Source organism: Pristis pectinata, chromosome 3 (genome assembly GCF_009764475.1).
Source record: "Pristis pectinata isolate sPriPec2 chromosome 3, sPriPec2.1.pri, whole genome shotgun sequence".
Lineage (NCBI taxonomy): Eukaryota > Metazoa > Chordata > Chondrichthyes > Rhinopristiformes > Pristidae > Pristis > Pristis pectinata.
Window position 1 is genome coordinate 97,791,742 of NC_067407.1, and position 15,296 is coordinate 97,807,037.

Consider the following 15,296-nt stretch of genomic DNA (forward strand, 5'->3'; position numbering starts at 1 on the left):
CACTACTTATGATAATACGTAAAATAAAAGTTAAAAAAAATGTTAGTATGTTAGAATTCAAGAATGTTAAACCTCGAACGTTAACCCCAAAACTAAACTCTTCGTGTGTGTGTGTGACAAAGTCCAAAACTCCCAGTTCCTGAATGGTTCTTAAAGTTCAGTTCCACAAGCCATAAGGTGAAACATGAGCAAGGGCTTCTTCAACAACCACCGTTGTCTGAAGATAAGATGTAGATGTAGAAAAACATAGAGAGAGTACATACGAAATCCAAATGTTCCACGATGGAACCCAAACGACACTTCAGTGTTTACTCGGTAGTGACTTCCTCACCCCGAAAAGCATCCGAACCGTGGTCGTCCACACACAAATACCTGTTTCCTTCTACAGGTCAGCAACAAAGTGAACTCCACCGGATTACTTCCAACTTCCATACATGGATTTCAGTGGCAAACACAGTTATTGTTTCTCATCCATCGATAGAGAAAACAAGCAGGCTGGTGTCTCTCTCCCTTCTCTCTCTCTCTTTCTTCTTCTTCTTCTTACTTCTTCAACAACGTCATTACGTCCTTTATCTTCTATTGACGTAAGCACGCCCCACACACACATACACACACACTCTCTATCTTAAAGGGACTTTCACTGAGTCCGTAACACCTCCCACCTAAAAAAAAAATTTTCCCAAGAAAATTTTAACCGCGCATAGAGTTAGTAATGTTAATAATTATCATGCTACACAACTACAGACTATCAGATTAGTACAGATACATGTTTCCCATTTAACATCGGGAAAGACAATCAGCAATCACATTATCTTTGCCTTTAATGTGAGTTATCATGAGATCAAACTCTTGCAAAATTAAACTCCAGTTTAACAGCCTTCTGTTCTTGTTTTTGACTCGGCTCAGAAACACCAATGGGTTATGATCTGTATACACAGTCAATGGTTTCTGAGCGGTGCAAACATATACACTGAAATGTTGCAAGGCTAAAACAAGCGACAGTAATTCTTTCTCTATGGTGGAATAATTCTTTTGATGCTCATTAAATTTCTTTGAAAAGTAAGCTACAGGATGGTCAATATCATCAAGGTCACCCTTCTGCAACAACACAGCTCCTGCAGCTTCATCACTGGCATCTACTGCTAATGAAAATGGCTTTTCAAAGTCAGGTGTTCTGAGCACAGGATCGTAGCATAAAATGGCTTTCAGCTTCTCAAATGCTTCTTGACAAGAATCTGTCCAAACAAACTTTACTCCCTTCTTCAGAAGATTAGTTAGGGGAAGAGCAATATCAGCAAAATGTTTACAAAATTTTCGATAATATCCAACCATTCCCAAAAATCTTCTAACAGTCCTCGTACCTGTGGGAATAGGGAACTCAGATATTGCTTGAACTTTTGCCTGAACAGGAGCTTGCTTGCCTTGACCTACAACATAACCAAGATACGTCACAGTGGCATGGCCAAATTCACTTTTAGCCAAGTTAACTGTAAGGTTAGCCTTGGAAAGTCTTTCAAACAACCTTTCTAACGCAGAGATGTGATCTTCCCAAGTATCATTCCCAGTCACTAAGTCGTCAATGTAGGCATCTGTATGTTTTAACCCATGAATCACTGAATTAATCATTCTTTGAAATGTTGCCGGAGCATTTTTCATTCCAAATGGCAAAGCATTGTATTCATACAATCCAGAAGGAGTTACAAAGGCTGAAATCTCCCGTCCTCTATCTGTTAATGGAACACACCAGTACCCTTTTAATAGGTCAATCTTTGTAAGAAATTTTGCCTTTCCCACTCTGTCTATGCAATCATCCACCCTAGGAATAGGGTAAGCATCTGACTTTGTTACAGCATTCACTTTCCTGTAATCTGTGCAAAATCTAACAGTTCCATCAGGTTTAGGTACAATAACACAGGGCGAACTCCAATTTGAAGTAGAATGTCTAATAATATCATTTTCCAACATGTATTTTATTTCCTGATCAACAAGTTTACTTTTTTCCACATTCATTCGATATGGGTGTTGTTTGATTGGTTTTGCATCCCCAACATCAACATCATGGGTAATTATCGATGTTCTGTTTGGAACATCTGGGAACAGATTTTTAAATTTTAAAATTAATTCTCTCATCTGTTGTTTTTGTGAAACTTGTAAATGGTCCAACTTCGTTTCAAGGTTCTCCATGATATTTTGGTTTTTCAGTTTCGATGGAACAATATTTGGTCTAAATTGGCCTTCCTCAACATCAACATCAGGCATTCTAGAAACAACCTTTTCACCATCCACCAAGGCCACCACTGAATCCCTCTCATTATAAGGTTTTAGCATGTTTACATGACAGAGTTGTGTTTTCTTGCGTCTATCTGGTGTTTTGATTATATATGTTAGATCAGTCACTCGAGATTCAATAACATAGGGTCCAGAAAAACGAGCTTGCAAGGGATTATTTTGGCTAGGGAAAAATACCAACACCTTTTGCCCCACTGCGAATGTCCTAGGCCGAGCACGTCTATCAAAATATGTCTTCATTCTTATCTGGCTTGTTTTCAAATTCTCTCTCGCTAGCTGGCAGACTCTCTCCAACCGAGTTTTAAATTTTTGGACATAGTCCAACAGACTCAAGTGAACTTCCTCATTAACCCATTGCTCTCTTAACAACTCCAAAGGTCCTCTCACCCTATGTCCAAACACAAGCTCAAACGGACTAAATCCGATTGACTCCTGGATCGATTCTCTAACGGCAAACAAAAGTAAATGGATACCTTCGTCCCAATCCTTGGTGTTTTCAAAGCAATAAGTCTTCAGCATATTTTTGAGAGTAGAATGAAATCTCTCCAGAGCTCCTTGAGATTCTGGGTGATATGCAGATGATACAATCTGCTTTGCTCCCAGCTCATAGACTATTTGTTGAAAAATTTTTGACATAAAATTACTACCTTGATCAGATTGGATTTCTTTTGGCAAACCAAACAAGGTAAAAAATTTTACAAGAGCCTTTGACACCGTCTTGGCCTTAATATTTCTAAGGGGTATTGCCTCTGGAAATCTAGAAGTGGCACACATGATGGTTAACAAATACTGATTTCCAGTCTTAGACTTTGGTAAGGGGCCAACACAGTCCACAATCACCTTCGAAAAGGGTTCACCAAAAGCAGGAATTGGTTTCAAAGGAGCCACAGGGGGTTTTTGATTTGGTTTACCTACCATCTGACATGTGTGGCAGGTTCGACAAAACATCACCACATCTTTTCTCAAACCAGGCCAATAGAATTGTTTCAAGATCTTCCCTACAGTTTTATTCACCCCAAAATGACCACCCAAAGGCATACTGTGGGCCAGGTTTAAAATCTCATCCCTATAAACTTTTGGAACAACAACCTGATGAATAACTTCCCATTCCTCAGTAACAGGAACATGAGGAGGTCTCCATTTCCTCATTAACACTCCATTTTTGACATAGTATCCAGTTGGCACCTTTTCAATCTCCTCACATGAGAGAGCTTTTTCTTTCAATTCTGTCAACTCAGGGTCCTTTGTCTGTTCCACCATGAAATCCTTCCTCGACAAAGACAAATCTTTAAATTCAGGCTCACTGTAAGGATGTTGATCCTCCAGTGAAGACAGAAAAGTCTCAGATAAGGCATCAAAATTTTCTTCCTGTTTAGGACTGTCACAATGAACCACATCAGACTGCATCGGACTGTCTGTCTTGGCTAATTCTCTAGCTCTAGCTCGAGTCACCGCACATGAGGGGTAAACATCTGGATCATCCTCAGACTCATCAATCCTTGGTTTGGTCGTTAACCGTACCACAGGATCACTTTCTCCATTTGCAAGGTCATTTCCCAATAACAAAGAAACTCCTTCCACTGGCAAACTAGGTCTTATCCCTATCTCAACTGGTCCTTCTACGAACTTTGACTTTAAAATCACCCTGTGAAAAGGGACAGACATGGTCTCACCTGTAACGCCTCGTACTAGATTTACTTCACCAGTGTCACTTTCTTCACCAAAATTTAAAACACTGTCCAGCAAGAGAGATTGACTAGCCCCAGTATCTCTAAGAATTTTCACTGGCACCTGGGGTGACTCATCATTCAGTGAAACAAAACCCTCTGATACATACGAACGGAATTCCTTTCTCACCTCCTCCAACTTTTCCGCTTTTCCCTCTTGCAAGGACTGATCTTTAACAGCATCTCCTAAACCTTCTTGATTTTTAATTGCCTGAAAGCAAGCATTGGGCCCAGCTTCCTTCTTTTTCTTCAAAAGGGCACAATTAGATATCACGTGGCCAGGTTTCCTACAGTAATAACAAGTACGCTCAACAGATTTCTCCAGCCCTGGCTTCTTTTCATCTTTTCCTTTTTGATTACCTCCCAATTTAATCTCTGGTTTACCTGGATTGTCTTTGTAACTCTTTTGAAAGGTTTTAGGTTGTCCCCATTTGGATTTATGGGTTAAAGCATAATCATCTGCCAACCTAGCAGTTTCTTGTAAAGTTTCCACTGCCTTTTCATTTAAATATGTTGTTAATTCAGCTGGAACACATCTTTTAAAGTCTTCCACCAGTATCAATTCTGTCAATTTATCAAAATCCCCATCTACATTTTTAGCCAGGCACCATCGTTCAAAACATATTCTCTTTCCATTGGCAAATTCCATATAAGTCTGATCTGCAGATTTCCTCAAGTCTCTGAATTTTTGTCTATAAGCCTCAGGGACCAATTCATAGGCCTTCAATATAGCTTGTTTTACCTTGGTATAATCAGCTGCATCCTCAACAGACAAAGCAGAATAAGCTTTTTGAGCTTTACCTTTAATCACACTCTGTACCATAAGAGCCCATCCTTTCCTTGGCCAGTTTGAACTCACAGCAACCTTTTCAAAATGTTGGAAATACTGATCAACCTGATCTTCTTCAAATGGAGGGACTAATCGAACCTCCCTGCTGGCTGAAAAACCATCATCAGAATCAGATTCCGAACTCCTACGCTTCATTTGTAACTCATGCTGCCTCTGTTTCTCCTTCTCCTCACTATCCAGCTCCATCCTCTTCAATTCCATCTGCTTCATTGCTAGATCAGCCTCTATCTTCATCTGAGTTAGCTTTTGTTCAGTCTCTAATTTCTTTTGTTCGGCCTCTAATCTCTTTTCCTCTCGTTCGGCCTCTAATTTATTTTGTTCTCGTTCGGCCTCTAATCTCTTTTGCTCTCGTTCAGCCTCTATCTTTAACTGGGTTTGCTCTCGTTCAGCCTCTATCTTTAACTGGGTTTGTTCTCGTTCAGCTTCTATCTTTGCCAGCTGCACCTGTGCCTCAGAAATTGCTATTTCACTGCCAGGAAACTGTTTTAACACTTCCTTCTCAAACACCTTCTTTTCCACATAATGGCCAGCTATCAATCTCTGAATATCTGCCTTTCTCATAGACTGCTTTACTTCTGTAAGGTTTAGCCTTGTAGCAATCTTTATCAAATCATCCTTTTTCGCCACCTCCAATCCCTTTTGGGTTGGTGACTCCAAAAATGCCTTAATATCCATTGCTGCTGGTTTCCACACACACAAGCCAATTAAAAAAAGAATTTATCAGACCTCCCTCAAAAATCTTTGGATTGAATCTCGAACAAATCTCGTCAATCTGGGGTACAATCCCAGACGACACTCGTTAACCTTGGGAACTATCCCGGACGAGCCCCCAATTTTGTCACGAACCAGCAACAAAAGAAACACACTGAGCATGATTCAGTGTTAAAAACTATTTTATTAATCACTACTTATGATAATACGTAAAATAAAAGTTAAAAAAAATGTTAGTATGTTAGAATTCAAGAATGTTAAACCTCGAACGTTAACCCCAAAACTAAACTCTTCGTGTGTGTGTGTGACAAAGTCCAAAACTCCCAGTTCCTGAATGGTTCTTAAAGTTCAGTTCCACAAGCCATAAGGTGAAACATGAGCAAGGGCTTCTTCAACAACCACCGTTGTCTGAAGATAAGATGTAGATGTAGAAAAACATAGAGAGAGTACATACGAAATCCAAATGTTCCACGATGGAACCCAAACGACACTTCAGTGTTTACTCGGTAGTGACTTCCTCACCCCGAAAAGCATCCGAACCGTGGTCGTCCACACACAAATACCTGTTTCCTTCTACAGGTCAGCAACAAAGTGAACTCCACCGGATTACTTCCAACTTCCATACATGGATTTCAGTGGCAAACACAGTTATTGTTTCTCATCCATCGATAGAGAAAACAAGCAGGCTGGTGTCTCTCTCCCTTCTCTCTCTCTCTTTCTTCTTCTTCTTCTTACTTCTTCAACAACGTCATTACGTCCTTTATCTTCTATTGACGTAAGCACGCCCCACACACACATACACACACACTCTCTATCTTAAAGGGACTTTCACTGAGTCCGTAACACAGATAACAAACATTCGCCCTTGCGGAATTCACCCTTACAGAATACACTAATCACTACGCAAAAAATTGAGTTATTTCCTCAACACAAGTTGATTATAACGCAATAGATAGATTAGAGAACACTTATTTGCATCGTGCTGGCCGCACTGGTTACAGCACAATCGGGAAAACCTGTTTAAATCTGTGCTTTTGAAGGCAACAATAGTTCTGCAATAACACTACTTTCCATAACGTGAGGATTCTTAGGAACGTAACTATCGTGTTATAGTAGGTCTACCTGTACATGCTCCTAGAATTTGTGTGAAAAGAATTAATTTTCTTGGTGGGTGTAGAGATGGCACAGCTCACGTCAGGCAAAGTGGTGATACAGACCATTTCCTCGGAACACAGTACGGGTGTCATTGTAATTGTGTCTGCCTCTACCTCCTCATCTGGCAGCTAGCTCTATTTAACCGCTACCCTCTGTGTGAATAAACGACCTCTTCTCCCCCTCCCCCCACCCACACCTTAAAGTTATGTCCTCTAGTTTTAGACTCCCCTACCCTGGGAAAAAGACTATCTACCCCATTTATGATCCATGTTATAAACCCTTACAAGGTCGCCCTGCAACTTCCTACGTGAGAACATACCCAGCCTAGGCTTCTAACGCCCTCCGTTTCAGACATCATCATGAGCGTGTGGTTTAAAGCACATTTTCAGATTTTATTCGCCAAACAATTTGCAGAATACCAGGAACACAGAAGGAATTAGTTTATTAAAGATTGAAATATAAAAACGGTTTATTGCAATAAGGTTGTATTGACGATTTTAAACGTTCAAATATAAACTAATTTTAAATTTACTGTACAATTTAAGTACTGTTATATACGTTGCCAGCAACTACTAACTACGAAAATAAAAAGTTGGCATAAATAGTCCACGATTCGATTTTCTTTTCAGTGCACGCCCACTTGAAAACGAGTGCGGGAACTGGCTCATTCTCGAAGTTGGTTGGTTATTAGAAACCGGTGTAATGTCATCTAAACATCTGGTGCTGATTTCGCCAAATCCACACTTAAATCCATGTTGCACAATACCTCCAGATTTTATGAATCGGGAAATCTTCCAGGTAGTACTTGCACACAAAACATTCCGTTAATTGTTTCCACCCACCCGTGCTGTTCAGATAGCTTATTCAAAAGCCCCCCTCGGGGCTCCAATGGTAACGGCTCCTACTCATTATGTTTTCCCAGGTGTTTGGTTTGCAGGAACAGCGATGGTTAGAAGTACATTGTATGGGAAACAAAGTGACCTTATAGCCGCTTTTGGTGGTCGCAGCAACAACTTGTCGAGCTGGCCGCCGAGGGGGAAAAGAGGCGGCTAGCGGGCCAGCTGGGGTAACCTGGCCAGCCTGCCCGCCGGCCCCCGAGCGCTCTCCACTCCCCGCAGCCACTCCAGGCATTTCTGCAGGACCGAGCTGTCGGGCGGCCCGCTGCCTTCCCCATCCTCCTCGTATTCCACGTCGTCGTACTTGTGCTGGTCGTTGAGCAGCGAGATCTTCAGCAAGCTCCCGATGTCCGAGGAGGGTGGCGCGGCCGGGCACCGAGGCGCCGCCTTCCCCTTGGACCGGCCCGTCAGCTGCTGCCGCTCCAGGATGCGCTTCTGGATCACCAGCACGGCCTCGGGGGTGAGGCTGAGCGAGAAGCGCTCCTCCTCCTCCTCCTCCTCCTCGCCGCCACCAGCTCGGCCGGTGCGCTGCGAGTGCCCGCTACCCCTCCTGGCGGAGGCGCCGGAGGCAGAGGCCGGCGCGCTGGCACACGAGTTGCCCGCCAGCCTCGGCCCGAGCAGGCGGGGCTGCGGCCGGCGGCCCCCCAGCTGGAAACCCGCCTTGGGCCACGAGTGGGAGAAATTTGGCGGTGGCGGCGGCTGGGGGGCGGACGGCTGCACTTTCTTCTTCGGCTGCCGCCGGGGCTCCTGCTGCCTACCGGGGCAGCATATGGCCTGGCGGATTGGAGGGAAGGGTACCGCCGCTCTGAGCGGGATCTCCGTCTTCATTTCTGCCAGACGGAAGATACGGCAAGTTCTCCCGCCTGCCACCCTCCCCTTTATATGGGGCGCCGCCGCAGGGGGGGGGGGGGGTCTCGGCCACTGGACGGCGGCCCAAGCCCAGGGGCGGGCCAGTGGGGCGGAGCCAGGGCTGAGCGGGCAAGATCCAGCTCAGTACCCACCGGTTAACGTACTGTGTTTCGCACGAGTAGCAAAGGCACAACGAGATAAATTGTTCGATCCGAAAATAATTTGCACCTGTGCCAGCCAGTTCAAAGAAATTAGATCCCTGGCTACCAGATTAAATAGCAGAAATTAATTATAAAGCATTTGCTTTACAAACAGCCGGCATTCGTTACCACTTGTGTCACTCAGTCTCTCGTGGTTCTCACAGACATTCACTTTGTTCTCTTCTGCCCTCACCCCTCCCTGTAATTTAAAACGTTACCTAAATCTGATGAAAGTTCACTGACCTGAAGCGTTCCTCTGTTCACCTGCCCGACCTCATATTTTCTTACAGCGTAAGAGTAGGCCGTATTTGCCAGCCATAAGCGCATTCAGGTGCAACTTACAGTAACCGGCACATCTCTTTGAGATTTGGAAGGAAAACAGAATACCTGGGCAAAAACCACATGGTCACAGGCAAAACATGCAAAGCTTCACAGGCAGCACTGGAGGTACTGGAGATGTGCGATAACAGCCCTGACGGATGCCTGGTGCATCCCAGTGCATACTTGCAGTATTCCCCGTGTTTATTACAGAAACAGGTCACTAGGCCCAACACGTCTGCTTCATACACGACTCCTTCCACCTTACGTAACAGAGATGAGGAGGAACTTCTTTAGCCAGAGGGCGGTGAATTTGTGGAATTCATTGCCACAGATGGCTGTGGAGGCCAAGTCATTGGGTATATTTAAAGCAGAAGTTGATAGGTTCTTGATTAGTAAGGGCATCAAAGGTTACTGGGAGAAGGTAGGAGAATGGGGTTGAGAGGGAAAAATAAATCAACCCTGATCCAATGGTGGAGCAGACTCAATGGGCCGAATGGTCTTAATTCTGCTCCTACCTCTTATCATGCTATTCCTTTCCTCCTTGTGATTGTCTGGCTTTGATCTATATCCATTGAATAACATACTTGTATATACAAATATAGAAGTACTCCAAGTACTCTGCTGGTTAGAGACAATTCAGATTCAGTTTATTGTCATATACACCAGGGTGCAATGAAATTCCTTGCTCGCCTGAAGCTCACCACGTAAACAGTGTACATGGTAATAATAAATACAAATAATAAATGTAGTGATGATTGCAAAAACAACAGAATGGTGCAAAGTATAGTGGTGCAAACTGAGGTAGCGCAAAAAGAAATACTAAAGTGATGTAACGGAAGGGATAGAATTCAGGTTTTGAGAACATGGCAGCACCACCGTGAAGGGATCTGAAAGAGGTGATTGGTTCAGAAATCTGATAGCAGTGGGGAAGAAACTGTCGTCCGGGCTTTCAAGTTCCTATATCTTCTCCGAGAAGATAGGAGAGAGAAAAGGGAACGACCAGGGTGGTAGGCATCCCTGACGCCTTCCTGATGCAATGCACTGCGAAGATAGTCTGGGTGGAAGGATGTGATGAGTCTGTGATGGAGGACTGATGATTCAGACCTTTCATCACACATTTTTCACGTTTTGAACTGGACCTTGCTGTCACAGTGTGAACTAAAGGGGATACATTCAATTGCAAATCAGATCCAATAAGAAATATGGGAAGGAGAATTAGACTGAGAGGAAGAGATAGTAATGACAGAATATTAATGTCAAATTTATAACCATGCTAAGGCAGGAAATGTTGATTGTACCTCGTAACTACCAATATCTCCTTGCTCACTGCTTCTTTGGGATATACATGTGAATATTAAAGTCCAACATTTCCAATCAATTGTTTGCAGTAGATTTGCTGACTGAACGCCAACAATGAACAGGTCATAACTTCTGTGTGTGTACACAGTTCAAATGTAGTTGTAAATTAGTCTTGAACTCATATGAACCATATTATGTAGGTATGTTGGGAGGCCTGGCTAACTTGCAATGAACAGATATTTCATTGACAAATACAAATGCCAAGGAAAGTAATTCATCCATGGCTAACTGCAGTGGTTCAGGATAGTTTCAGATTAAAAGAAGAAGCTTGGAAAATTGCCAAGAAGAGGAACAAGCTTAAGGGTTAGAAGCTTAAGGAAGCAGTAATAAATAATGAAAAATAAATGACGATGAGGAAAAGATACATTATGAGAGTAAATTATGATGAGATATATTAAAAAATTGTTGGAGCACTTATTTTGTTGGGAGGATGGGGCCTTCCAATTGTCCACCTCTACTTGTGCTTACACAGTGAATCTCTCTAGGCCAATACAGAGGACATACAAGAATCAACTACATAGATATGTGTCTGGAGTTACATAGAGGCCAGACCAGGTAAGGAGGGCAGATTTTCTCTACTGAAAGACATTATTGAACCTGATGGGTCTTTATGACTACCACATCCAAGTTATTAACTGAATTTAAATTCCTTAACTGTCACAGTGGGATCTGAACTCTCGGTTCTCAATTGATAGTCCAGGCTTTTGATTTCTTGTACAGTAATTTAACCACTACATCAGCAAAAGTGATCATGATACAAGGTAAATCCAAACATCTTTTAATGTTAACAATAAGCACAGGCAGTTTGGTCTCTGATACCAAAGGCTAGAGGACACCAAAAACAATTCACGGCCTAAAGGCATGAGACCACATAAATAACTACTAGCATTTGTTGTCAGAATTCTGATAGGCAATCATTAACACTCAACATACTTTTAAGGTACCTGCACTTGCACCTGCACGTGGTTTAATTAGTAAATTAGTTAATAAAACTATAATGAGAAACATTAATCAACTCTTCTGGGTTGCGAGTAGGACTGTTAAAGATCATGGATTAACAACATCTGGTAAATGGCTGTACAAAGAAAAATATTAAAAGATAGATTCATCTTTCTAGTTAAAATGCCATTCTTGGCTGAAATCATACAAATGTGCAAACTATAGAAATAAGGAGTTTGCTGTATTCCTTTGCAAGATTTAAGGTATAGTCTTCAACATGAGCAGAACTCTGGACCTCTAGACTCCTGCAGTCACTAGGTTTCTCAGTACAGAAACAATCATTTGTGTGCAAAGGACTGATTAGCCTAATTAAAAGAAAAACATTGCTGCCAGATGATTTAAGCTACAACAAAGAGATAAGTAAATAGGCCTTAACAACAACAAGACAGATATGGATGGTCTCCCACAGCAATCAGGGAGGGTCAACGGACAGAATCAATTAAAAGTAATAACTTGTTTAAAGGATATAATCAGAATGGAAACATCTTGAAACTACTTGCACATAAAATTATTGCACTGGGTTGAGATAAGCAGGAAGAAACAGCTCAGCCCCTACTAGCTAAGATTAACTGACCAGTGAAGCATTTTACCTAACTGATTCATGCTGAACTTGTGGTCTAATGTTGGGCCCAGTCAAGAAAACAAGAGAAGGCGAAGAAATGTACCATCAAAATCTTAATAAGCGAAATAGATCTATCTGTTCATTTGAGATAAAAGTCCCACAACCAATGGCTTACTAGCTAAATTGCACTTGGCCCTGTTGGACTCAATGAGCCCAGACTTGTGGAAGTATACAGTACTATCCTTCCAGCTGGCAGTATGTCAGAACCTATGAGGAAATGCACCATTACCCTTATCTACAAGGAGATGAAGAAAAGGAAAAAGATCAGAAGCTGGTGACCCAACTGAGTGTTAAGTGAGGATTGCAGTCAAAGGTGATCACCAGTCAGGTCATCACCAATTAGGTGATTCACCCATATCACCCAGATCTGACAGTTTTGTGCCACTCCAGGATGTGATTGCCTACATGCACTATGGGGGGAATGAACACTTGCCTAGTTAGCTTGGACCATGAGAGGGTCTTAGACAGAATGTTGTACATGTGCACAATGGATGTGCTGTCCAAAATGGGCTTTGGGGAGGGAATCCATAATTGGATACACTCTACATAGACATCTGTAGTGCAGACCAAAACAACAAGTGGGAAATGTAAAACTCCGCAGTCAAATCTGGAGTCAGGCAAGGCTCGCTTCCCTCTTTTACCATCGGGTAAAAGGCTCAAAACAACAGACAAGCATGCTCTAGCATAAACGAGATGACAATCCCGAGGGTGGGGGGAGAAGGTGGGGGGAGAAGGTGGGTGGATGGGTGTGTGTGGGAGGAGAGCACCAATGGTGTGGGTTACCGGAAAGTGGAAAATTCAACGTCCTTACTATTAGGTTATAAGCTACCCAAGCAGAAAACGAGCTGTCGTTCTTCCAATTTGCATTTGGTCTCTCTAAACCAATGGAGAGGGCCATTACCACGGAGTGTTGGAGCATATCATTTTAACTCTCCTTCCCATTCCCACTTCAGCCTTCTCCATTGCTGTAGAGAGGCAAAATATTTCCTATATTGCATCGACCCCTTGTGTGCACCAACGTTGACGGTGGAGCCGCCGGGCGTGGCTGGTGAGGGCAGGTGGCGGCGGGAGGTGGGATGCCTTTGAAACAGCGTCCCCTATCACCCGGAGCGACAGCTGTGCGGAAGTTGGCAGCTCGGCACCGCTGTGGGTGAGTGCTCCACCACCGGACCCAACAAGTCCTTTTGTTGATAAACGTTGTGTTTTGATTATTTTGATGGAAGGCTTGGTTTCGGAGCATGCCATTCTTTTTTTTCCCTACTTATTTCTGCTCCTGGCTCTTTCTCCTTAATTCACCCGTTTCCCAACAGGAGGAAACTCTGAGGCAGTTCGTTCACGTTTCCTTCTTGATACAGAACATTAATTCTGTAGCGAATTCCCCAGCGAATAAAAAGAGTAGGTCTGCGTGTCTTACAAATCAGGCTACGCCTACGGTTTAAAGAGCAATATTGGTTTATTAAGCATAGAAGGAATACTTAAGAAACGGCTCGCTCGCCCTAGTAACATATGCCTCCGAAAAATACCAACTTTCTACGGCGCCTCCTCTATTTCTTCTCTATAAATGTATTCCCTGGTCAAACACGCATGCAGGCACACACAGAAAATCTGGAACAAAACCCAGAATCAAACGCTGGCAATACAAAACCAGTCCTTCTGTTCCAGTCGAGAGCTAAGTTATTTTTGCGGATGTGTTATCTGGGCGTCGGTTGTTAGGAGAGGGTGGACAACTCGCCGTTCGCTGGACGATAGAGTTTAAAGGAATGTCCTTTAATGTTTAGTTTATAGGTAGGTCATCAGAATAAGTTAATGGAGGCCAGTTCCTGGAGCGTGATAACCATCAGTTTAATGTCTAAGACCCAATTCAGCTGAGTGTCCAGCACTCTGACTAGGGAATTTCATCCGCACTGTATCAGGGTGGCTTAATATTCTTGTAATAGTGATGCTACTGACGTTACTTCATCTCCATGTGTACCTGTTTCTCGAGTTCCTCAGTGTTTATGTGTGTCTGATTAAACAGTAGCTTCTTTAACAAAGAGAAATGTGTATACCAACTGAATATCTGCTCCAGAAGAAAGTTTCTGCTGTAGGAAGTAAAGTCTTGCATATTTTCTGTATTATTAATGCTTTCACTCAGCAATGTAACGTTGCTGGAAACTCTGGCTGAATTCCTTGCAGTTTGTAAACAATTGCTCAGCAGAAATGAAAGCATTTCATCTTGGTTATTAGACTACAATGGTGTTGAAATAAAAAAAACTGCAGATGCTGGAAATGCTGCAAACACTCAGCAGGTCAGGTAATATCTGTGGAATGAAAAATAGTATGTTTCAAATGGAACACCTAGTTATGACAAAGGGCCTTTGAACTGAAATGTCAATTCTATTTCTCTTTCCACCGGTTCTGCCTGACCATAATGCTATTATTAGCTTGACCTCTTGGGTAGCAGTGAAGTAAATAATGACACACCTTAGGACATTGCAAATTTTGCAGAAAGAATTTGTGGACCATTATTGATTACTAGGATGTCTAATGTTTCTTGGAGTTTTCTTAGAACACCACTTGGTATGGGAAGTGAATTGGGCTTGAGAACTGTTGATGGACTATGATCTATTCAGTATTCATCACGTGAACTGTAGGGGAATGCATTATATTTATCACAGGTGAGCTGACCACCTGTTTTGTTCTTGACTCGTGCTTAGCTTATCATTGATGTCAATGTTCTTAATGCATTTGTATGTGGAGCAGTAATGTTTGGAGAAATGGGCAACCAGGCACAAATCAAAATGAAGAGTAGTAACTTTCTTGAGATTTTAACATCTTATTGCTGACGCATGTGGCTATTTCTTAGAAGCATTGAAATAACAATTCATGGATGTTTTGCTTCTGCCAGAGCTATTCTTTAGAGCAGTGTTTTTATTTGACTGTTAGATGTGAAAGAAACTTGCTCAGATATCATTGGAAGAAACTTGCTCATGTACTGACCAAATTCATGTAGACGCTGGTTTCTTGCTCTGTTGATTAATCGGTATTTGCAGAATTGTTTTCAATTCGTCCAAGGGAAGATGCTTCTTGTGCTGGCAGTTTCATTTTCTCCCTTCTGTTTAACAGCACTCCATGATGTAATGTAAACAAAACTTTTGTCATGGTCCCATGTGGCTATTTCAAGCATTTCTACATAACCACTGCCATAGAATCTTCTGCTTGGGACTCTACACAAGCTTGTGTGTAGTTTATTGGAAAAAAAATTGCCAGGGTTCTGATCCCAAATAGCCTGGATTGGCCTTGGTTTTCTACGGGAGATATGGTAAAGTATGATAAGTG

General features: G+C 42.5%; 2 protein-coding genes across 2 annotated transcripts in view; one reads left to right on the top strand and one right to left on the bottom strand.

Moving 5' to 3' along the window:
* Positions 1-7,159: 7,159 nt before the first annotated feature.
* Positions 7,160-8,532, bottom strand: prr18 (proline rich 18). Its single transcript, XM_052012356.1, has one exon. It carries the CDS (start codon positions 8,454-8,456, stop codon positions 7,782-7,784), a length of 675 nt encoding a protein of 224 aa, XP_051868316.1. The 5' UTR covers positions 8,457-8,532; the 3' UTR covers positions 7,160-7,781.
* A 4,466-nt stretch (positions 8,533-12,998) lies between these two features.
* The window catches only part of si:ch211-130h14.4 (uncharacterized), a 49,058-nt gene continuing 46,760 nt past the window's right edge, over positions 12,999-15,296 (top strand). The window contains exon 1 of the mRNA XM_052011241.1: positions 12,999-13,128. Coding sequence (XP_051867201.1) covers positions 13,055-13,128 — 74 coding nt within the window. The 5' untranslated portion in view covers positions 12,999-13,054. The remainder of the gene's footprint in view (positions 13,129-15,296) is intronic.

Coding starts and splice junctions, on each gene's coding strand:
- prr18 (XM_052012356.1), bottom strand. CDS start 8,456: ATGAAGACGGAGATCCCGCTCAGAGCGGCGGTACCCTTCCCTCCAATC.